Source organism: Eriocheir sinensis, chromosome 7 (genome assembly GCF_024679095.1).
Source record: "Eriocheir sinensis breed Jianghai 21 chromosome 7, ASM2467909v1, whole genome shotgun sequence".
NCBI lineage: Eukaryota > Metazoa > Arthropoda > Malacostraca > Decapoda > Varunidae > Eriocheir > Eriocheir sinensis.
Genome location: NC_066515.1, coordinates 18,836,543 through 18,860,025, shown reverse-complemented (window position 1 = coordinate 18,860,025; position 23,483 = coordinate 18,836,543). Strand labels below are relative to the sequence as shown.

The 23,483-nt window shown below is 42.4% G+C and overlaps 1 protein-coding gene across 1 annotated transcript; it reads left to right on the top strand.

Annotated features, from left to right (window-relative positions):
• The first annotated feature begins 412 nt into the window (after nucleotides 1-412).
• Nucleotides 413-22,960, top strand: LOC126994129 (homeobox protein H2.0-like). Its single transcript, XM_050853378.1, has 4 exons — nucleotides 413-1,878; nucleotides 12,145-12,414; nucleotides 19,137-19,357; nucleotides 21,948-22,960. The coding sequence occupies exons 1-4, from the start codon at nucleotides 1,560-1,562 to the stop codon at nucleotides 22,236-22,238; spliced, it is 1,101 nt and encodes a 366-aa protein (XP_050709335.1). The 5' UTR covers nucleotides 413-1,559; the 3' UTR covers nucleotides 22,239-22,960.
• Nucleotides 22,961-23,483: the final 523 nt, after the last annotated feature.

The window sequence follows — 23,483 nt, the reverse complement described above, 5'->3', positions numbered from 1 at the left end:
TCCTTTTCCTAACACAAAACGTAAGACAACAATGAACTGCGTAGGGAAATAAGTGACACACACACACACACACACACACACACACACACACACACACACACACACAGGCACTCAAGGCACTGCTCTCTCTCACCCTCACTTGACAGGAACCACCCACAAGACACTCCACCAATCACCGCCATCCCTGGGCACGACGGACCAATAGGAGAGCGAGGATGAGGCGTATTTAAAGCCACTCACTGCCCGGGACACGCGACTCTCCTCCCTGATTGGCCGTCCTTCCCAAATGCCTATACAAGCGGGTTGAGAACTTGTACCAATGAAGAACACAAATAATACAAAAGAAAATTATGTAACAGGTAAATGCGATGAGGTAGACACGAGGTGGAGGGAGTTCACGTGGGATTTAAGGGTAAGGAAGCGGGGAGGGATGGGAAGTGAGGGGAGAGTGAGGGGAAGGGAAGCAGTGAGGGGCGGGGCGTGAGGGAGGGGCACGGGGCATCAACTTGAGAGAAGTGTGAAGTGGTCCCAGGGCGCAGAGGACAGACGCACTCTTGGGCATCGGGGTGTAGTCAGTCAGCCAGTCAGTCAGGTCCATTTGGTCAGGCATTTGGTGGGTTCTCCGCGGGTGGACTGTGACGAAAGGAAGTGGAGGCGGAGAGGAAGAGACGAGAGGACAAGTGGATAAAAAGTGAAGAGGACAAAGAGGACAAGAAGGAAGTGATCGTGACAAAAGAGGAAGGGACGTGACAAAAGAGAGACAAACGTGACAAGAGGAACAGTGATCGTGACAAAAGGGGGAAAGAACGTGACGAAAGGAAAGGAAAAGTAGGGATAAGGAGGACAACGAGGAAAATAAAGTAAAGGACGTGACAAAAGAGAAACAAACGTGACAAGAGGAACAGTGATCGTGACAAAGAGGAAAGAACGTGACAAAAGGAAAGGAAAAGTAGTGATAAGGAGGACAAAGAGGAAAATAAAGTGACCGTGATAAGAGAGACAAGAAAGTGAAAAGACGACAAAGAGGAAAGTGACAAAAGGACAAAGAGGAAAATAGGTGATCGTGACAAAAAAGAGGAAGTGTTCGTGACTTATTAAAAGAGGAAAAACTTGCCTTAGTGTTCCTGTGTGTTGCTGTGTGTTGAACGTGCCGCTAGTGTTGTGTTCCGAGTGTTCCGTTCATAGGACCTTACAAAACAACGGAACACAGATAAGAGAAGGAATAACAATACCTCCTGTACGAATAAAAGAAAGGAAAACAGACAGGAAAAAAAGAGGGAAAGAAAGGAATATCAGTGCTACCAATGAACGTATAAAGAAAAAACAGGAAAACAGGAAAAAGGGAAAGAAAGGAACATAAGCACTATCAATAAACGTATAAGAGAAAAAACAGGAAAAAAGCAGGAAAACAGGAAAAAGGGAAAGAAAGGAACATAAGCACTATCAATAAACGTATAAGAGAGAAAACAGGAAAAAAGCAGGAAAACAGGAAAATCAAGGAAAACCAGCGCTACCAATGAACATATAAGGAAAAAAAACAAGAAAACAAAACAAAGACAATGAATATGTTCGTGCCAAGAGCCTTACCCTGGGAACTCCCCCCGCCCCCCCTTCCTCCCCTGGGCGGCCTCCTGACGATGCTGGAGTCCAAGGAGGGAATCAGATCCCCCTTCTTCCTCCCCACCGCCCCCCACGTACCCCGGACCGCCGCCTGCGTTGTGCTCCCCCGCCCAGCCAGCCCCACCCCCGCCCCCGCCCACGCCCATGCCCGCAACAGCCGGTACGCCCCTCCCATCAAGCGTGCCTCCTCCCCCCCTGCCTCAACCCCGCCCTTAAAATTTGGGGTGGAGAGGTTGCTGTCCGCGGAGCCTAGAAAGGGTGAGTTTGTGTGTTTGTTTGTGGGGGGGGTGGGGGTGGGGGGATCGTGTGAGTGTGTGGGCGGTTATGTGTGTGTGTAGGAGGTAGGTGTGCGGGGGGGTTGCGTGTGTGTGTGTGTGTGTGTGTGTGGGTGGGTGTGTACGGCTTTATTTTCGCTTTTCACTACAACAAACATAATCCACAACAACGCCGTCCGTATCAATTAATCAAATCAAAATATAAACGAGCATACAAAAATCACCGTCTACATTTTTTTCGTTCCCGGGAGAAAATAAAAATCGGAAGCGTGAAATTGGAGTCGATGTGAATGAAACCTAATTACGAAAAACACACACACACCTTACCTTACCTTACACCTGTTTCTCGGTTATAATTCATCTTAAACACCTGTACATGGGGAGGAAAAAAAAAACCTCTACCTTACCTAAAAAAAAACGAAGTAAAAAGATAATTGGAGAAGGAAGACGAACAAGAGAGAAAAAGAATGGATAATATTTCATCTTAAACACCTGTACATGGGGAGAGAAAAAAAAGCCTCTACCTTACCTATAAAAATGAAGTAAAAAGATAATTGGAGAAGGAAGACGAACAAGAGAGAAATAAGAATGAGTAATTTATTCCAATACAGTATATGATAAAAAAAAAAAGAAAGGGAGAAGACTATAGAAAAAGAGAGGGAAGAATACAGTAACCCAAAGCAAGAAAACAATGGCAGAAGAAAAACAAGAAACAGACAGAAAAGAAAAGATGATGAAGGGAGAAAGAAAGAGAAAAAGGAAGAATATGTAAATGGAAGGAGGGAAAATGAGATGAAATGAGATCAGCGCAAGAATCAGAAATAAAGAGGAAAATGATAAAGGAAGAAAGACTGAGAAAGGATGGAGAGAGAAAGAAAAAAACACGTGGTCTTTGCATTTACCTGAAGACACTATCCAGGTCCCACAGGTGTCCTCAGTGATGCCCTGCTCCTCAGCAGTTGCCCTTGAGGGTGGCAATTTCAAAAAAAAAAAATGATTAATTAACAGTAACAGAAAAAAAGGAAGTTAAAGAAGCTGAATAACTGAGATAATATTGGAAGAAGGGAGGAAGAGTAGAAGTAAGGAAAAAATAGGAAGGTGATTAAATAGCGGAAAAAAGAAGAGGGTGATTAAATAGCGAAAGAAAAGAGAAGGAAAACGCGACAAATAAGAAAAGGGTGATTAAATAGCGGAAGAAAAAGAGAAGGAAAACGCGACAAATAAGAAAAGGGTGATTAAATAGCGGAAGAAAAAGAGAAGGAAAACATGACAAATAAGAAAAGGGTGATTAAATAGCGGAAGAAAAGAGAAGGAAAACATGACAAATAAGAAAAGGGTGATTAAATAGCGGAAGAAAAAGAGAAGGAAAACGCGACAAATAAGAAAAGGGTGATTAAATAAAGGAGAGAAGGAAAACGTGATAAATAAGAAGAGGGTGATTAAATAGCGAAAGAAAAGAGAAGGAAAACGCGACAAATAAGAAAAGGGTGATTAAGTAGCGAAAGAAAAGAGAAGGAAAACGTGACAAATAAGAAGAGGATGATTAAATAGCGGAAGGAAAGAGAAAGAAAACATAACAAATAAGAATAAAGTGATTAAATAACGAAAAATAAAAGAGAAAGAAGGAAAACGTGACAGATAAGAAAAGGGTGTTAAGTAGCGAAAGAGAAGGAAAACGTGACAAATAAGAAAAGGGCGATTAAATAACGAAAGAAATAAAACTGAAGGAAATCGTGATAAATAAGAAAAGGATGATTAAGTAACGAAAGGAGAGAAAAACGAGTCGGGAATAATAAAGATATTGAAAAAGGAAAGATAACGATATGAAGAAATAAGAGAAAAGGAAAACGAATCGATAATGCTAATGCTAAATAATAATGAGAAAGATAATAAGGATAAAGATAATAAAGATAATAATGAGAAAGATAATAAGGATAAAGATAATAAAGATAATAATGAGAAAGATAATAAGGATAAAGATAATAAAGATAATAATGATAAAGATAATAAGGATAAAGATAATAAAGATAATAATGAGAAAGATAATAAAGATAAAGATAATAAAGATAACAATGAGAAAGATAATAAGGATAAAGATAATAAAGATAACAATGAGAAAGATAATAAAGATAAAGATAATAAAGATAACAATGAGAAAGATAATAAGGATAAAGATAATAAAGATAACAATGAGAAAGATAATAAGGATAAAGATAATAAAGATAATAATGAGAAAGATAATAAGGATAAAGATAATAAAGATAACAATGAGAAAGATAATAAGGATAAAGATAATAAAGATAACAATGAGAAAGATAATAAGGATAAAGATAATAAAGATAACAATGAGAAAGATAATAAGGATAAAGATAATAAAGATAATAATGAGAAAGATAATAAGGATAAAGATAATAAAGATAATAATGAGAAAGATAATAAGGATAAAGATAATAAAGATAACAATGAGAAAGATAATAAGGATAAAGAAAATAAAGATAACGATGAGAAAGATAATAAAGATAAAGATAATAAAGATAATAATGAGAAAGATAATAAGGATAAAGATAATAAAGATAATAATGAGAAAGATAATGAGGATAAAGATAATAAAGATAATAATGAGAAAGAAGATGAAAATGTAGGCGTAAGAAGATAAGAATGTAATAAAATATGATAAAAAATGTTAAAAAATCTGTGATATGGAAAAGATAAATAAAAAATATGTACAAAAGAAAACGAAAGAGGAAGAAAAACTAAAATAAAAAAGGAATTAAAATGCAACAGAAAAAAAATAGCGTGTGAAAAACTTAAAATAAAATAGAAGAAAAATTAAAGCAAGGGAAACACACACACACACACACACACACACACACACACACACACACACACACACACACAAACAGGCACCCCCCACACACTACACCCATCCAAACCCACACGTACCCCCCCTCACCCCAACCCCCCCCCCCCCCCCACACACACATAACAGGCCACCAGGTAAAGTTTGGTCCCCGTGCCACCTTTGGGCCAATAAGTCAGGTGAGAGGCGCCAGGTAGTGCCATCAGAGGGTCGTTACAGGTGCCTATCTGTCTGTGTTTACGGCGGAAAGGAGAAACGGATGGCGAGAGAAAGGGGGGCGGGGTGTATGTCTGTCTCCGTCTCTCTCTCTCTCTCTCTCAGCATCACTCTCACATCATTTGATCTTCTCTTCTCTCACTTTCTCACTCTCATCCTCTCTCCCTCCCTCCCTCCCTTCCTCCTCCTTCCCTTACCTGTCCAGACCTCTCACTCAGGTGTAACGCAAGGTAAACACACCTGTCTGGTTCACTAATTCGCTTGATCTTACCTTTCTTATAGACGTGGTTTCAGATCTTGTTTTTTTCCTCTTTTTTTTTTTGTATCTTTCAGAATATATAGGGTCGTATTTTAAAACATTTTGTCCCCCAAGTACACATATTTGACAAGGCTTTCGTATGAGTTTAGGTCATTTCCAGGGGTTGTTTAATGGCACTGGTGGTGGTTTGACCCTTCTTCTGTACCATGAACCTAAAGAAACACTCATTAGAGTCCGTTTGATCCTCTCTTTGACCTTTAGAAATAGCTGATGTCATAAGCAAAAGTGCCTTAGTGGGGAGTTAGTTTTCTTCTTTAATATTGTGTAAGTGTGTTTTAATGTCCTTCGTTGTTTTTCTTTCCTCTATTTCCTTTTCCTCATTTTAAAGTAACGTTTTTGTTTTTTTTTGTTTTTTTGTCTGTATGTATTTTGAAACTATATCTTAAAGTCTTTATTCTCTAATTTCTTACTCTTTCTATCTTCCACTCTATATCTTAAGTCTTTTGCTGTTTTCTTTTTGATTTATCTATCATTTTGTATTTTAAGATCTTTCTTCTCTAATTTATTTCTCTTTCTTTTTCTATATCAAATTCTTTTTCAATATTTTTTTACATCTTTCATTCTATACTTTAAAATCTTACTTTTTTCAATTTCTTTCTTTTCTATCTTTCATTCTATATCTTAAAATCTTTCTTCTCTATTTTTTTCTTTCATTTTCTATCTAATCTTTTTGTTTTCTTTTTTTTTCTTTCATTCTATAACTCGGTCTTTTCTCTAATTTCTTTCTTTCTATCTCTCTATCACTTTATTAAGAATTATCTGCCACATTTAGCAAAGTTTCATCACACTCTTGACATTTTCTTTCACGTTTTTAAGCTTACATAGTTTACAAAATATATATGTGGTTATCATTCTCTTATGGGGTTAGGTTAGTTTCATACGCAATTAAAATTCATCGTCACTAAAAACAGATGTATGGTTAAAGTAACACACACACACACACACACACACACACACACACACACACACACACACACACACACACACACATACAAGCTTCAAATCTCCCTTTACAGTCACATCACACATACTTCAGAAGACAAGGAAGTATATCACGAACAACTATACAACACAAACGTACACACACATATATACAATCTTACAATCATCTTCCACAATAACACCACACAGTAATGGACATCAATTATACAGCAACAACACACACACACATACATACATACACACCCAAAGTCTTACACAAACCATACACCAACACTCACCCACACATATACAAACACACACCCACACACACACACAAACACTACTAGCCAACACGAGGCAACCCAGCTGGCGATAAGAGCGGCAATACCAAGGCTAAAGCAACAACAGCTGAAAGAGGACTTGAGTTAAGGGGTTTAATGGGTAATCTAAGGGGCCCAGGACATCGGCTATGGTAAGGGGCGGTTATCGGAGCACCCATCAACTCATAACAAGGGCTGACTCACTGGGAACATAAAGGATGAGTGAGATACGAGACGATACATTTGAAGTGAGTGTTCGTGGTCTTGTGGGTAAATGTTTTGGTGTGGGAGTGAGTGAAGCGAGTTGATTTTTCTGTCTGTTGTGTTTTCTTAGGTAAATGATTCTGAGATCGTTAGATACACACATGCATAGATAGTTAGAAAGAAAGATGGAAAGAAAGAAAGATGGAAAGAAAGAAAAAGAAAGAAGAATGAAAGACAACAGAAAGAGAGAAAGATACAGATATAGAGATAGATTGATAGAGCTAAATAAATAGATAAACAGATCGACAGAGGTAGATGGGTAGATATTGAGATAGACATAGAGACAGATAGATAGATAGAAAGAAAAAAAGTTAAAGAAATTCGTTTACAAAGTTAGGTAACACAAGAAAAACGTACCTCTCTCTCTCTCTCTCTCTCTCTCTCTCTGTGGTGGTTTGTTTACTATTTGGCACCTCGTCTGACACTCCCAAGGCGCAGGGGGTGGGGGGGGTTGAGTGCCACGCGAACGAGCCACCCCAGAGATCACCCTTGGCACCCCCTCCCCCTTCCCCCACTACCCCTAGAACCCCCCCTGATCCAGCCCCCCCCTAACCCCCCACCCACCCACCCCAGTGCCCCTATACAATATCCAATCCGTATCTCAATTTTTCTTTCTTTAGTTCCATTATTTTAGTCCCAAGTTTTTCGTCATTCCCCAGTCCCCAATCGTCCCCCAGCCCTTCCCACAGTGTTATCCAGTCACCAGTACTTCCCCCAGTAACGCCCCAGTACCCCAATAACCTAGTCCCAACTTTTAGTACCCAGTTTTTCGTCATTCCCCCAGTCCCAATCGTCCCCCACTCCTTCCCCCAGTGTTATCCAGTCCCCAGTACTTCCCCAGCCTCCCCCAGCAAAGCCCCAGTACCCCAATAGCTTAAGTTAGTCCCAAATTCTCTTTCTTCAGCCCTATTCTTTTAGTCTCCCAGTTTTCCATAATTCCCCCAGTTCCAATCGTGCCCCTACCTTCCCCCAGTGTTAGATAGTCCCCAGTGCTTCCCCCAGCCTCCCCAAGTAAAGCCCCAGTGCCCCAAAAACTTAGTCCACTTCATTTTTTCAGTCTTGTAGTCCCCAGTTTTTCTTCCTCCCCCAGCCGTTCCCCCAGTGTTATCCAGTCCCCAGTACATCCTTTTATCCTTCCCCAGTACTTCTTATATACCTCTCCCTAATCTTCTGCAGACCCCTTTCCTCCCCCTTTTTTTCCCTTCCCATCCCCTTCTTTCCTTCCTTTCTCTTTTTCCTTCCCATCCTCTTCTTTACTTCCTTTCCCTTTTACCTTCCCCAGACTCCCCATTATTTCCCTTCTCATCCCCTTCTTCCCTTCCTTTCCCTTTTACCTTCCCCAGACTCCCTCTTATTTCCCTTCCCATCCCCTTTTTTCCTTCCTTTCCTCTTTTCCTTCCTGCACTTCCCATCAGCCTTCCCCAGTCCTCTTTCCTCCCCCAACCTCCCCCTTTTTCCCTTCATTTTCCCCATTTTCCTTCCAGTACTTCCCCATTAGCCTTCCCCAGACTTCCCCTTCTTTTCCCCTTTTCCTTCCCCCAGTCCCTCTAGTAAGCCCCAGTTTCCCAGTTCTTTACCCCAGTGTTTCCCCAGTGTTCCCAGTTTCTTTTAGTCCCCCTCTACCCCACCCCCAGTTTTTGTTTCTCCGGGTTCCTTTTCCCCAGTACCCAACCCCAAGTACCCCCAGCGTCCCCAGTAGTTCCCCAGGGCCACAGCTTCCCCAGGGTCTTGAAATTCCCATTCTTGAGAGAGAGAGAGAGAGAGAGAGAGAGAGAGAGAGAGAGAGAGAGAGAGAGAGAGAGAGAGAGAGAGAGAGAGAGAGAGAACGTCGCTGAAGGAAGAGTTTACGGTAAGATGGAGGAGGAGGAGGAGGAGGAGGGAAAAAAAGGTTAAAGGAGGACCAACATAATGAAAAGTATCCATAAACAGGATGTGGCGCAAACTGCTCTCTCTCTCTCTCTCTCTCTCTCTCTCTCTCTCTCTCTCTCTCTCTCTCTCTCTCTCTCTCAGTGACTATTTTTTTTCCCTATTGCTTTTTTTAATGAAGGAAAAATAAGAAAAACAGAAGAAAAGGGAAACGACGAGGAGGAAGGAAGGAAGGAAGGAAGGAAAAGATTGGAGGAGGAAAAAGTGAGGAAAGAGGAAAGAGAAATAAAGAGAAGAAAAATGAAATGAAGGAGAGAAAAAAGTGAGGAAAGTAAAGAGGAAAAAGTGAGAAATGAGGAAAAACAGAAAAAAGTAAGGAAATAAAAGAAGAAAAAAGGAGAAAATTTGAAAAAGACAAGGAAAGAGAGAGGGGAAGACTAGAGAAAGGAGAGCGGACAAGTGAGGGAAGAAGGCGTGAGCGAGGGGTCAGAGGTCAGGTCAGGGTGGGGGTGGGGCGGGTCGAGGCGCTGACAGGCCGGAGTGTCAGGGAGCCAACAAAACAAACGAGTATCGCGCTTCTCAATCTCAAAACGTCAAACAAACATGACGCTTTAGGCTTCCAGGACAAAAACAGGAAAAAGACAAACCATTATTTTTTTTCAATCATTGTTTTCCTCATGTATGTCAGTATGTTTTCAGTATGTTTCTTGTATGTTTCCTGTATATTTCCTGGATGTCTGTACGTTTCCTGTAAGTTTTCTGTATGTTTTCAGTATGTTTCCTGTATGTTTCAGTATGTTTCCTGTATGTTTCCTGTATGTTTTCTGTATGTTTCCTGTATGTTTTCTGTATGTTTCCTGTATCTTCTGTATTTAACTGAAGGGGACTAAACAGTTTTCCTTGTTCATCTTTTCATTTTCATTCTCAGTTTTGTTTAGAAAGAAAAAATAAAGACAAGTAAGAAGGAGGAAAAATGAGGAATGAGGGAAGACATGAGGAAAAAAAATAAATGAAAGGAGAGAAAAGCGAGGAAGGTAGGAAGAGAGAGAGAGAGAGAGAGAGAGAGAGAGAGAGAGAGAGAGAGAGAGAGAAGAGGAAGGCAGGAAGAGAAGACAAGTAAGGAGGAGGAAAATGAGGAGTGAGGAAAGAAAAGAGGAAGAAAAAGAGAAATGAAAGAGAAAGGGTGAGGAAAAAAGGAGGAAAAAGTGAGGAATGAGGAAAAAGTAGAGGAGGAAAAAGTGAAATGAAAGAGAAAAAGCGAGGAAAGAAAGGAGAAAAAAGTGAGGAATGAGGAAAAAATAGAGAAAGAGATGAAAGAACAGAAAAAGCGAGGAAAGAAAGAAAGGAGGAAAAAGTGAGGAATGAGGAAAAAGATAAGAAGAGGAAGAGGTGAGGAAATAAAAGAAAACAATAATCTAATATTTTCTTCTTTCATGCCAAATCAATTATATGTTTTTCTTTTCACAACAAACTATTTTCCTATTTTCCTTCCATGTCTTACCCTAGTAGTTATTTCATTCTAAGTTCTTTAATCTCGACTGTCAAACTTTCTCTAAACGTCAAACCATCTTGTATTTTGTCCTTTCTCGTTTCTTTTCTTTTGTCTTTGCCTTACGATACATTAAACCTCTTCTTGTTATTTTATTTTATTCTTTTATTCTCAATCATTTCCCTTCATCATTTCCTCGCCGTCTTTCGTTTCCGCAAGACTCAATAAATTCACAAAAAGAGGTAAAAAAATAACAGTGCTCGCCTCATAAGACAATCCGATGTTAATTGTGCGATCGGATCCAAAGTTTAAAGGGATCCATAGTTTAAAGGGATTTTTAAAGGGATTCTCTCCCTTTCTCTCCTCTTGTTAAGGGTTCATTAGCGGGGTTCGAACCCTCAACACTAACAATTTGGGTTCGCGTAAATATTCGTGTTGTCCCTTTAAACAATAGGCCTAAGGGAGGAGGAGGAGGAGGAGGAGGAGGAAAAGATGAAGAAGAAGAAGAAGAAGAAGAAGAAGAAGAAGAAGAAGAACCCGGAAAAAAAAGATCGAAAAGAAAAAGAACAAGAACGAGAGAGAGAGAGAGAGAGAGAGAGAGAGAGAGAGAGAGAGAGAGAGAGAGAGAGAGAGAGAGAAGCAGACAGACACACTGGAAACATGACCACAAACAAACAAACAGACAAACAAACAGACAGACAGACAGAAACCAGAACAGCAAAAGACCATTCAACCAAAAATCTCTCTCTCTCTCTCTCTCTCTCTCTCTCTCTCTCTCTCTCTCTCTCTCTCTCTCTCTCTTATCTCACCTCTGTCATCGCGTGTATAAAATGATGATAATGATGATAACGATGGAGAAGCGAAAGAGGAGGAGGAGGAGGAGGAGGAGGAGGAGGAGGAGGAGGAGGAGGTGGAGGAGGAGGAACCCATCAACACCCTTCCCTTGGTTCTGCTTTGCTTCATGAGGGAAAGGTGATGACGGAGGAAGGAAGGGAGGAAAGGAGAGAAGGGAGGAAGAGAGAGAGGGAGGGAGGGAAGAAAGAGGGAAGAAGAGGAAGAGGAGGAGGAGAGAGAGAGAGAGAGAGAGAGAGAGAGAGAGAGAGAGAGAGAGAGAGAGAGAGAGAGAGAGAGAGAGAGAGAGAGAGAGAGAGAGAGAGAAAAAGGGAAAATTTGTGATATATCGATACTGAAAGGGTTAGAGAGAGAGAGATAGAGAGAGAGAGAGAGAGAGAGAGAGAGAGAGAGAGAGAGAGAGAGAGAGAGAGAGACGAAAAATAACAATAACAATAACACAAAAATATCTCAAGTGGTTTACCCAGGGCTTGTTACATCAGCGTCTCACAATAAACACAAAAAAACGATTCAGAACTTCAACACTAATTAATTTATCACCCTCTTAGGAGCCAGGGGGGAGGGGGAGGGGGAAGGGGAGGAGGGGTAATAAAGAACCCTTAATGATCGGGAGTTATTAATGATATGCTGAAAATTGATGATGATGATGATGATGATGATGGATATGAGAGTGCTATTATGATGATGCAGGGGGGTGGGGTGGGGGGTAGGGGGCGGAGGGGAGTGTGTGTGTGTGTGTGTGTGTGTGTGTGAGAGAGAGAGAGAGAGAGAGAGAGAGAGAGAGAGAGAGAGAGAGAGAGAGAGAGAGAGAGAGAGAGAGAGAATGTCAACCCAAAATTAAAGAAAAAAATTCAGCATATATTCATTATTTGACCCATTTTCTTTAACGTTGCGCAACCCTCTCCCGTTTTCTCTAACAGGATTTTTTTAACCTACATTCACTATTGACCCGTTTTCTTTTATAACAGTAAGTAACCCCTTTCCCATTTTCTCTAACAAGATATCTTAACCCTATATCCAACTTTAATACATATTCTTCAGTAACATTAGGCAGCGGTTTCCCATTTTCTCTTTACATACAATTTCAACCCATTTTCTTTCATAAATGGCAAACTAAACCATTCTCTCTCTCCCCCCAACAGACACCCCATCACTGCAGGCGCCCTCACCACCACACCACCACCACCACCACCACCTTCAAGTCCCCCTCGCAGCGTCCCCCACCAGCCGCCTCCACCAGCCCTCCCCCACCACCTCCACCGCCTCCCCCTCCCCAACCTGCACAAGCGGCCCCCTGCCCCCCTGCCTCCCCCACTGTGGCTGTGAGGGGGGGAAGTGCTTGTCTGAACCTACCTATTACTACGCTCCCCTCTATGCCACCCATCCCGCCCACCTGCTGTCATATCCCGCCCGTAAGTATATAGTAGTAGTAGTAGTAGTAGTAGCAGTAGAAGTAGTAGTAGTAGTAGTAGTAGTAAAGAGCGTATTATAAGATAGAAGGGGAAGGGAAAAGAAAGGATAAAAAAGAGGAAAGAAGGAGAAATTATGCAATTTTTCACATTAAGATAAGGAGAAGGGAAAAGAAAAGGGAAGAAAAGGAGAGGGATATAGATAGTTGTAGTAGTAGTAGTAGTAGTAGTAGTAGTAGTAGTAGTAGTAGTAACCTAGATTTTTTTTTCCTATCTTTTTTCCATGTTATCTTCCTATACAAAATTATTTAAACTATTCTGCTTTAGCTATCTACTTACTTTATCTATTATTATCTATTCACCTCTTATTCTCTTCCTATTATTCTTATCTTCCTTCTATAATCTCTTCATATCATTCCTCTTTCCATCCTTCTACCCTTCTTCCTCTTCTGTCTCTTCTTTTCCCTTCTCTTCCCTTCATTCTTCCTCCTGTCTACTCTTCCCTTCTTTATCCGCCCACTCATCCCTTCTTCATCCTTATTCCTATTATTACTACGTGTCTACTTAATCCTACCTATCTGCTTACTTATCTACTTACTTATTTATCTATTTACTTACTTATCTATCTATCTACTTATCTACTTATCTATCTATCTACTTACTTATCTACTTATATATCCACCTGCCCCACCCACCACCATCATCACCATCTACTATAGTCTTCCCCTTCTATATTTACCCTCTCCTCTTCCTCCTCCTCCTCCTCTTCCACCAGCTGTGTCCGGCCACCACCAGCGCCATAAAATTTGGGAGGTCCTCAGAAGGGCGCCCAGAGGAGGAGGAGGAGGAGGAGGAGGAGATAAAAATGTTGAAGAACTATTGTACTTAACGTGGAGGTGTGAAGCAGTTACAGTCTCTCTCTCTCTCTCTCTCTCTCTCTCTCTCTCTCTCTCTCTCTCTCTCTCTCTCTCAGATTAATGAAGTGTAAAGTAAAGAAGGCGTGAAGGAGTGAAGAAGGAGAGGAAGCAGAAGAGGGAGAGAGGGAGGAGGAAACAAAGGAGAGGAAAGGGAGGGGAAAGGGAGAGGGAAGGGAGAGGAAAGGGAGGGGAAAGGGAGAGGGAAGGGAGAGGAAAGGAAGGGGAAAGGGAGAGGGAAGGAAGAGGGAGAGAGGGAGGAGGAAACAAAGGAGAGGAAAGGAAGAGGGAGAGAGGGAGGAGGAAACAAAGGAGAGGAAAGGGAGAGGAAAGGGAGAGGAAAGGGAGGGGAAAGATGAAGGGAAGGGATGCAAACCTCTTCACATTAGAGTTAGGGAAGAGAAAGGAAAAGTAAGGAAGAGACAAGAGATAAAAGGAAGAGAAAAAAGAAAAAGGAAGGGAAGAGAAAAAAAAAAGAGACATAAGTATTGGAAGAGAGGAGAGAATATGAAGAATGCAAATCTTTTCATATTAAAATTAGGGAAGGGAAGAGAAGGGAAGGAAAAGAAGAGGATGAAGAACAGAGACGAGCAAATAGGGAAAGAAACAGAGGAAGGAAAAGCATAGAGAAGGGAAGGAAAGGGAAGAAACAGAAGGGGAAGAAGGGTAGAGAGGCGAGGGAGGGCAGTAGGGTCGTGAGGGGAAATGCAGGAGGGGAGGGGAAGGGAGGGGAAGGGAAGGGAAGGGAAAAGATGGGAAGGGAAGGGATGGGAAGGGAAGGGAAGGGATGGGAAGGGAAGGGAAGGGAAGGGAAGGGAAGGGAAGGGAAGGGAAGGGAGAGGAAGGGCAGAGAGGAGAATAGAAGAGCAGGGAAGGGAAGAGAAGGAAAAGGAAGTAAAGGAAAGGGCTGGGGAAGGGAAGGGAAGGGAAAGGCAAAGGAGGGCAGGGGAAGGAAGGGAAGGAAGAGGAGGAAAGGGAAGGGTATAGAAGAGCATGGCAAGGAATGGAGAAAGAAGGGAAGGAAGGGGAAAGGAAGGGCAGGGAAGGGTGAGGAAAGGCTGGGAAGGGCAAGGAGGGAAAGGGAGGGCTTAGAAGGGGAGGGAAGGAAAGGGAAGGGTGAGGAAGAGCTGGGAACGAGAGGGAGGGGAAGGGAAGGAAAGGGAAGAAAGAGAAGGGGAGGAAAGGGTAGGGGGGTATAAAAGAACAGGGCATAGGAGGGCAAGAGAAGGAAGGGAAGGGAAGGGAAGGGAAAGGAAGGGAAGGGTGAGGAAGAGCTAGGAAGGGGAAGGAGGGGAGGGGAATGGAAGGAAAGGAAAGGGAAGGGAAGGCAAGGCAGGGTACAGAAGAGTAGGGTATAGGAGGGCAGGGGAAGGAAGGGAAGGAAGGGAAGGGTGAGGAAGAGCTGGGAATAAGAGGGAGGGGAAGGAAAGGGAAGAAAGAGAAGGGGAGGAAGAAAGAAGGGGAAAGGAAGGGTAGGGAAGGGCTGGGAAGGGCAAGGAGGGGAAGGGAGGGCTTAGAAGGGGAGGGGAGGGTGAGGAAGTGCTGGGAACGAGAGGGAGGGGAAGGGAAGGGAAGAAAGAGAAGGGGAGGAAAGGGTAGGGAAGGGCTGGGAAGGGCAAGGAGGGGCTGGGAAGGGCAAGGAGGGGAAGGGAGGGCTTAGAAGGGGAGGGAAGGGTGAGGAAGTGCTGGGAACGAGAGGGAGGGGAAGGGAAGGGAAGAAAGAGAAGGGGAGGAAAGGGTAGGGAAGGGCTGGGAAGAGCTGGGAAGGGCAAGCAAGGAAGGGCAGGGAGGGCTTAGGAGGGGAGGCAGCTCTTCTCGTAATGTTTTATGTTGTTTCGTGCGCCAAACAGTCTCGGCGCGAAGCAGGTCCCCGTTGGACAAATAAGCGACACCAACCATTACCAGCAGACTGTGAACGCCCCCCTCGCCACCCCTTACCACCCCTCACTTCCTCCCTCACTCCCTCTCTTCTTTCTCTCTTCTTTCTTTTCCATCCTTCTCTCTCGCCACCCTTCACTCCTTCCCTCATCCCCAATCTTCTGTTTCTCCTTTCTTCTATTCATTCTTCTGTCTCATCTATTTTCCCTCTCCATCCCTCACTCCCTCTTCTTTCTCTCCTTCATTCCTTCATTCTCTCTATCTCCCTCACTTCTTCCCTCATCTCCCTTATCCCCGTTCACTCATTCCCAATCTTGTTTTTCATTTCTTCTGTTCATTTTTCTTTGTCTGGTCTTATTTGTTTTTCCTCTCCATCCCTCACTTCGTTCTCTCCTTCCCTCGCTTCTTTTCATCCCTCTTTCCGTCTCTTCTCACACCCTCTAACTCCCCTTCACTTCCTCCCTCATTCCCTCTTTTTTTTCCTCCATCCCTCTCTCCCTTCATTCCATCCCTTTTCCCCACTCCTTTCTCTCTTTCCCTCTCTTCTCTGTTCTCTTTTCTCTCTTATCTGCTTTTCCTCTCCACCCTTCATTCTCTCTCTCTCTCTCTCTCTCTCTCTCTCTCTCTCTCTCTCTCTCTCTCTCTCTCTCTCATTCTTTCTTTCCCCATTCCTCCCTCCCTCCTTCCCATTTGTTTTCTCTCTCTTCTCTTCCTTTCCCCTTTTCCCTTACCTCCATTCATCCTTCTTCCATTCTTTCCACTTTATCCATCCTTTTTCCTCCCTTCCCTTCACTATTCCTTTTTTTTATTCCTTTCTCTCCCTTCGTCCTATTCCCCACTCATGCTTTCTCCCCTCCTTTCTTCCCTCTATCTCTCTCTCCATCCTTCTTTAACTTCTATATCCCCTTTCTCTTCCCTTTCCTCCCCCTCCTTTCCTATCTTTCCATTCTTTTCCCTCCATCCCATCCTCCATTCTTTTCTCTTCCCTCCTTACCTCCTAATGCATCCTTCCTTCCCTCTATCTCTCCTTTAATTATCTTCTTCCCTTCTTCGGTTTCCTATATATACAATTAATAGTCTTTAAGTACAGTTACAATGACAGTCCCGAGCCCACACAGGTAACAGGTAAAGATAATTGGTCCCTTAATTGCCAGGTATTTTACGGTATAGTCACTTTAGGAATAAAAACACAGGTAACACTTGCCAGGTTCTTTAAAAGGCAACGGTGGTGGTAGTTTCCCGTTTTCAATTAGTAATGGAAATAAAAGAGAAACAAAGATAAAGAAAACGTAGGAGGTGGGAAATAGTAGGAGAGGAAAGGGAGTGAAAATGAGGAGGACGAAGAGAAGAGGAAGAGAAGGAGAGGAGAATGATGAAGAAAATGTAAGTTATGAGAAACAGAAGGAGAGGAAAGGAAGGGAAAAGGAGGAGAATGATGAAGGGAAGGGAAGAGAAGAGGAGAGGAGAATGTTGAAGGGATGGGAAGGGAAGAGGAGAGGAGAATGATGAAGGGATGGGAAGAGGAGAATGATGTAGGGAAGAGGGGAGGAGGAGGATGAAGGGATGGGAAGCGGAGAATGATGAAGGGAAGGGAATGGAAGAGGAGAGGAGAATGATGAAGGGATGGGAAGATGAGAATGATGAAGGGAAGGGAAGAGGAGAGGAGAATGATGAAGGGATGGGAAGAGGAGAATGATGAAGGGAAGGGAAGGGAAGAGGAGAGGAGAATGTTGAAGGGAAGGGAAGAGGAGAGGAGAATGTTGAAGGGAAGGGAAGAGGAGAGGAGAATGTTGAAGGGATGGGAAGAGGAGAATGATGAAGGGAAGGGAAGGGAAGAGGAGAGGAGAATGTTGAAGGGATGGGAAGAGGAGAATGATGAAGGGAAGGGAAGGGAAGAGGAGAGGAGAATGTTGAAGGGAAGGGAAGGGAAGAGGGGAATGATGAAGGGATGGGAAGAGGAGAATGATAAAGGGAAGGAAAGAGAAAAGGAGAGAATGATGAAGAAAATATGAGCAATGATAAAGAGTAAGAGAGGAAAGGGGAGTGAAAATGAAGAGAAAGATGAGGGGAATGGAAGAGAAAAGGAAACTGATAGAAGAGGAAAGAGAATGAAAAAGATAGGAAGGAAAGAGAAGAGGAAAATCGTAGGAGGGAAGGGAATGAAAATGAGAAAGAAGGGAAGGAAAGAAAAGAGGAAAATTACAAGGAGAGGAAAGGGAATGAAAATGAGAAAGAAGGGAAGGAAAAAGGAAAACAAAAGTAGAGGAAAGGAAATGAAAATGAAAAGGGAATAAAAGAGAAAAGAAGAAAGAATGAAGATAAGCAAAATATACTGATGAAATTATAAAATGCAATAATAAAAAGAAATACAATGGAAAAAGTTAAGAAATAATTAGTGTTTTGTTGGCAGGAAATAACTTAACGTATCTTGGAGAGAGAGAGAGAGAGAGAGAGAGAGAGAGAGAGAGAGAGAGAGAGAGAGAGAGAGAGAGAGACAACCAGCTGGACGATGAATAACAAGACCCTCTCCCCGTTTTCTTTCCCTCTTTACCCTCTTAAGTAGTTTGAACGCGAGCATTTAGTGAGGAAATAAATCGCTTCTCACGCAACAACGAAAACAAACCTTAAAATACGAAACGAGAGACACAACGTATACACACATTCTCTCTCTCTCTCTCTCTTTCTCTCTCTCTCCCAAGACAAAGAAGTATCGAGAGAGAGAGAGAGAGCAACCACCCCGCACGCGTCTTCCCCTCATCCTCTTCCTTTTCTTCCCCTCCTCCTCCTCCTCCATGTTTCTTCGGACAAGTTCCCAACCACATCAGTATACACCAAGTTACCATTAGCAGAGGAGGAGGAGGAGGAAAAGAACCCTCCCACCCTTACCACCTTCCCCCGCTGGAGTTCCCTTTCTTCCCCTTCCTCCACGGGGCCGCAGGGGCGAGAGTTCGAGACCCGCGGGTTGGGGATGCGCCCTGGTGAGTGTTTACAGGGAATGGCTGGGTTAGTCTGCAGCCCGAGCACTGTGATTCGTCTCGAACAAACAGTTTACTCGCTTCTGTCGGCATTTTGACTCATTCCCGTTTGTTTATAAGCTCATCCTCGGAGGTTTTCGTTAATTCGGGGGTTTCGGAACGCTTCGCTCAGCCTGAAGCCTCGAGCCTGCCCCGCGCGGACCAAATGGAGCGGAACGGGTGAAGGGCGGTGAGGCGGCGGGTTGTAACAATGTTTGGGGCGCCTCTCCAGGGCACGGCGGCATTCATTCACTTTTATTAGGCTATAGCGTTTCATCAGTCAGCGTGATTATAGGCACATGATCCGCGGCAGCAAACACGCGGCGCCAACACCACCCGCGCCAGAATTATCGCTAAAACTGTTGACGGGCGAGCGCCATCTGGCACTTTGATACGGAGTCTGCTGCTGGGGGGGAGAGAGGGGGAAGGGGAAGAAGAGGGCCGAGTCTTCCTCCTGCTGTTCTGTCTTCTCTCCCTCCGCTCCTCCTTTCCTTGGTATACTGCATGACATCTGATCTTTGCAAATTATCATGTATCCATTTTTACACATACGATCACTTTTTTTTTTTTTTTTTTTTTTTTTTTTGGTGGGGTGTGATGGACGGCCCCAGCCCATTATAGCGCAGGCAAGTGTTTATAGTGGCGCTAATGAATAATAATAGCCCTTTTATCTTACAGCAACTAATGATAATGTAATAGTGTTATGATAGTAGCAACAAGTCTCTATTGCAGTGTATGGCGGCAGGAGCTGATCGTACATAATAATAAAGAAAGAATATATTTTATGGTACTAACACTTTTTTTTGCAGTGGAAGACGGAGGCGTGGGCGGGCATTGCGGGGAGGTGGTGGGCGTGGGCTAGCAGTAACTAATAATAGAGAATAAAATAATGGTACTAACACATCCCTTTCTTCTACAGTGTATGGCGGAGGCGTGGGCGGCGGAGGCGGGCATCGCGGGGAGGTGGTGGGCGTGGGTCAGGCTGGGGGCGCGCACGGGCGGAGGAAGAGGACGTGGACGCGCGCGGTGTTCAGTAACCTGCAGCGGAAGGGCCTCGAGAAGCGCTTCCAGATGCAGAAGTACATCACCAAGCCGGACCGACGCCAGCTGGCCGCCACGCTGGGCCTTACCGACGCCCAGGTGAGAATGGGTCACCTTTTCGGGGAGGTCGATCTGTGACTTTTCGTGGGTTTCTATAAGTCCTCTGGGTTTTCTTTAACTTTTCGGGGATTTTCTATGATTTTCAGGGGGGGATTATAGGACTTTGAGGGATTTTCTATGATTTTCAGGGGGGGATTATAGGACTTTGAGGGATTTTCTATGATTTTCAGGGGGGGATTATAGGACTTTGAGGGATTTTCTATGATTTTCAGGGGGGGATTATAGGACTCTGAGGGTTCTTCTATGATTTTCAGGGGGGGATTATAGGACTTTGAGGGATTTTCTATGATTTTCAGTGGTGGTTTATAGGACTTTTGGATTTTCTATGATTTTCAGGGGATTATAGGACTTTGAGGGATTATATATATATATATATATATATATATATATATATATATATATATATATATTTATTGAGGGGTTTCTGTGACTATCCTGGACTTTGTAACAATTTTGGATTTTCTATGACTTTTTAGGGGGGTTTCAATAACTTTTGGGGGGGGGTTCTATGACTTTTGAGGAATTTTCTAAGATTTTTTGTTTGTTTTCTACTACTGGTTTTGGGTTTTAATGTTTATTGAGGGGTTTTATATTACTTTCTGGGGGGAGGGGAATTATGACTTCTATGGCTTTTTTGCGTTTTCTATTATGTTTCGTCCCAGTTTTCTTTTCTTTTTTATATACGGTAAAGGATGCAGGGTCTTGTTAGTTATTTCCTTCTCAATGTGAAGTTCCTCGATCATTCTTTTAAGTCTTCCTCAGCATTACTAATTAAGTATAAGACCGTTCTCTACGACTTGATGGTTGTTGAAGGAGTCATTCGCCATAACAAGCATCACGAACCACCGAACGACCATTTGACATCAACTCCTGAAACTATTACATCGATCACACCTCCAGCATATATCCCACCTTTCTCCTATTACCTTGTCTCTCTGTGAAGTCCCTCGGTCATTCTTTAAGTCTTCCTCAGCATCACTAAGTATAAGACTGTTCTCTACGACTCGATGGTTGTTAAATGAGCTATTCGCCATAAGCATCATGAACCACCAAACGACCATATGACACCGACTCCTGAAACTAATACGATCTCATTCACACTTCCTCAGCATAATATCCCAACCACCACCTCCTCCTCCTCCTCCTCGACATATATCCCAAACAATACATGAGAGTAGATAAATACACATGGAGAACACCCTATACCCCTTTGAAACGAGTATAATCCCTACCTGACTGGTTTGGGTATACTCTGATTTGAAACACTGGAAATAGTTGAGAGATATGCGCGTCTAAACGGAAAACTCACCCATGAACACCCGGTTAACCTTCTCTGTGGCCTTGGGAAATAGTATGGGAGTCTGATACGTTTAAGAATATGAACCTAACCCTCACCATCTTACTTGAAGCACCCCCATGAGCAGCCCAACTCCCTCCTCTCATATACCCTGATTTAGAGCCTTCCACGGGGCACACGGCACTCATATTACCCCTGGGCACTTCTGAAAGGTTTATTATTCCAAAGAAACACAGCACGACCACTTAATATTAGGCAGAAAGTCATAGGTTTAAAAATATGGACCTAATAAGTCACCATATTTGAAGCACCTCCGAGAGCAAGCCCTCCCTCGCCTCATACCCTGATTTAGAGCCTTCCACGGGGCACACGGCACTCATATTACCCCTGGGCACTCCTGAAAAGATTATTAGTCCAACGAAACACAGCACGACCACTTACTATCAGGCAGAAAATCGTAACAGCAGATTAAAACGTATAAAAATATGGACTCACGCTCACCATCTAATTTGAACCACTTCTATGAGCCAGCCCTCCCTCACCTCATATACCCTGATTTAGCACCTTTCACCAGGCACACAGCACTCTTATCACTTCTGGGCACTCCTGAAATCCTTATTAGTCAAACAAAACACAGCATGGTCACTTACTATTAGACAGAAAGTTGATTTTGAGGCGAATTGAAGAGTAACCAACCGCTCTCCCTCCTTGTCCTTTGCTCTGTTCCTTTCTGCGCATGCGTGTGACGTCATGAGCCAAAATTTCAACATAGATTCATTTAGCTTTCTACTCTTCCCTGGTAGCCTTAGAGTACTGTTTAAATGCAATATAGAAAGACTAGACTCATTTTTAATCACCATAATCTCACCAACTTTCAGTAATATATATTTTGTATTTGATTGGCTTTATTTTGGTGGTTATTGTAGCCCACTTTATTTGTTGTTTGTGTGTATGTGTGTGTCATTAGGAGAATAGCAGAATTAAAGCAACTTGGCAGTATTTTAATTATAGGTTTTGTGGTAATTTGACTCTCTCTCTCTCTCTCTCTCTCTCTCTCTTTATTCCTTGTTTTCCCTCTCTCTCTCTCTCTCTCTCTCTCTCTGTTGATTTATTTATTTTTCTTTTTTTTCTCCTTTTATTCCTTATGTTCCTTCTCACTATTCTTCTACCTCTCTCTCTCTCTCTCTCTCTCTCTCTCTCTCTCTGATGACCTAACCTAACCTAATCTGACCTGATGTGCCCTGACCTAACAAACTCCTTTTCCCCACCCAGGTCAAAGTATGGTTCCAGAACAGACGGATGAAATGGAGGCACTCGGAACTCAAGAAGCGAGACCAACAGCAACAGCAACAGCAGCAGACACAGCAAACTCAGCAGCAGGAACAGCCCCCACAGCAAGGCCCACAGACAGACAGCCAGATGGAGGAAGAGGAAGAGGAGGAGGAGGAAGAGGAGTCAGAGGGAGGAATGGATTGCACGGAGGAGAGGAATGGGGTCTTCAGGCCTGGAAGTGAAAGGGAGGTGAATGGGACGGACGACACAGCGGCCAAAAAGACCTTATAGAACCTCATGAATCTCTTAATATACGCGATAGACATACTAAAAAGAAAGTTAGTGTGAATGAGCACCTATTTAAAATCTATTCCTACTCATAAAAAGTCCAGAACAGAATAATTAATGGAAAAAAACATAATAGAGTGACCTTACAGAACTTAATATACTCAATACACATAGTAAAAGAAGTCTAATATGAATGAGCACCTATTTAAAATCTATTCCTACTCATAAAAGGACCAGAACAGAATAATTAATGGAAAAAAACATGAGATAGTGACCTTACAGAACTTAATATACTCAATACACAAAATAAAAGGAATCTAATATGAAGAAACACCTTTTTAAACATCTATTTCTACTCGTAAAAAGACCAAAACAGAACAATTAATGGAAAAAGCATAATATAGTGACCTTACAAAACCTAAATATACTCAATACACAAAAGAAATACAATATGAAGAAACACCTATTTAAACATCTATTTCTACTCATAAAGAGACCATAACAGACTAATTAAAGGCCACATCAACATATATTACTAGCGAGATAATTAACTGGGTGCTATATTGGTCCATTTCAGTGAAGAGATCCTATTTATCATGTATTTAGTGTAGGTTTTTTAGTTCCTTTCTCGCCCTGTACAATAACTTATAATAATTTGATGTCCTGTATATAGAGTTAGATGTATGATATGTAATAGAGGTGATAATGCAGTCATGTCTCCTAGAGGGCTTGTTTTATTTCATGTTTATTCTCCTTACCCAAAAAATACAGGAGAGGGAAATAGGAAAGGATATGGAAAAAGGTGAATAAGGAAAAAGTGCACAGAGGATAAAAGGAAGAGTGAGAAAAAATGAAAGGAAAAAAAGGAGAATGGAAAAATGCATAAGAAGGGAAAAAGGAAAAAATTCAGAAAAGGGAAAAGGAAAAAAATCAGAAGGGTAAAAGAAAGAGAAATTGGAATAGGGAAAAAGGAAAAGGGAAAGGGGAAAAAGGAAAAAATGCACAAAGAAAAAGAGAAAAGGGAAAATGGAAGAGAAAAAGGAAAAATATGAACAAAAAAGGCAAAAAAGATATGCTTGTTTAATTAATTGGTCAAGAAAAAAAGAAATCATCAACACAAATCAACCATTGTAAATAGTAACACACACACACACACACACACACACACACACACACATACACACACACACACCAAAAAAAATAAACACATAAACAAATAAAATAAAAAACAAATAAAACAGGAGCAGG

What these genes read in the sequence shown, in the direction of transcription:
- LOC126994129 (XM_050853378.1), top strand. Translation starts at nt 1,560, where the DNA reads ATGAATATGTTCGTGCCAAGAGCCTTACCCTGGGAACTCCCCCCGCCC. An exon ending in GTCCGCGGAGCCTAGAAAGG is followed by an intron (nt 1,879 to 12,144) that starts GTGAGTTTGTGT and finishes TCCCCCCAACAG; the next exon opens with ACACCCCATCACTGCAGGCG. An exon ending in CCTGCTGTCATATCCCGCCC is followed by an intron (nt 12,415 to 19,136) that starts GTAAGTATATAG and finishes TTTCTTCTACAG; the next exon opens with TGTATGGCGGAGGCGTGGGC.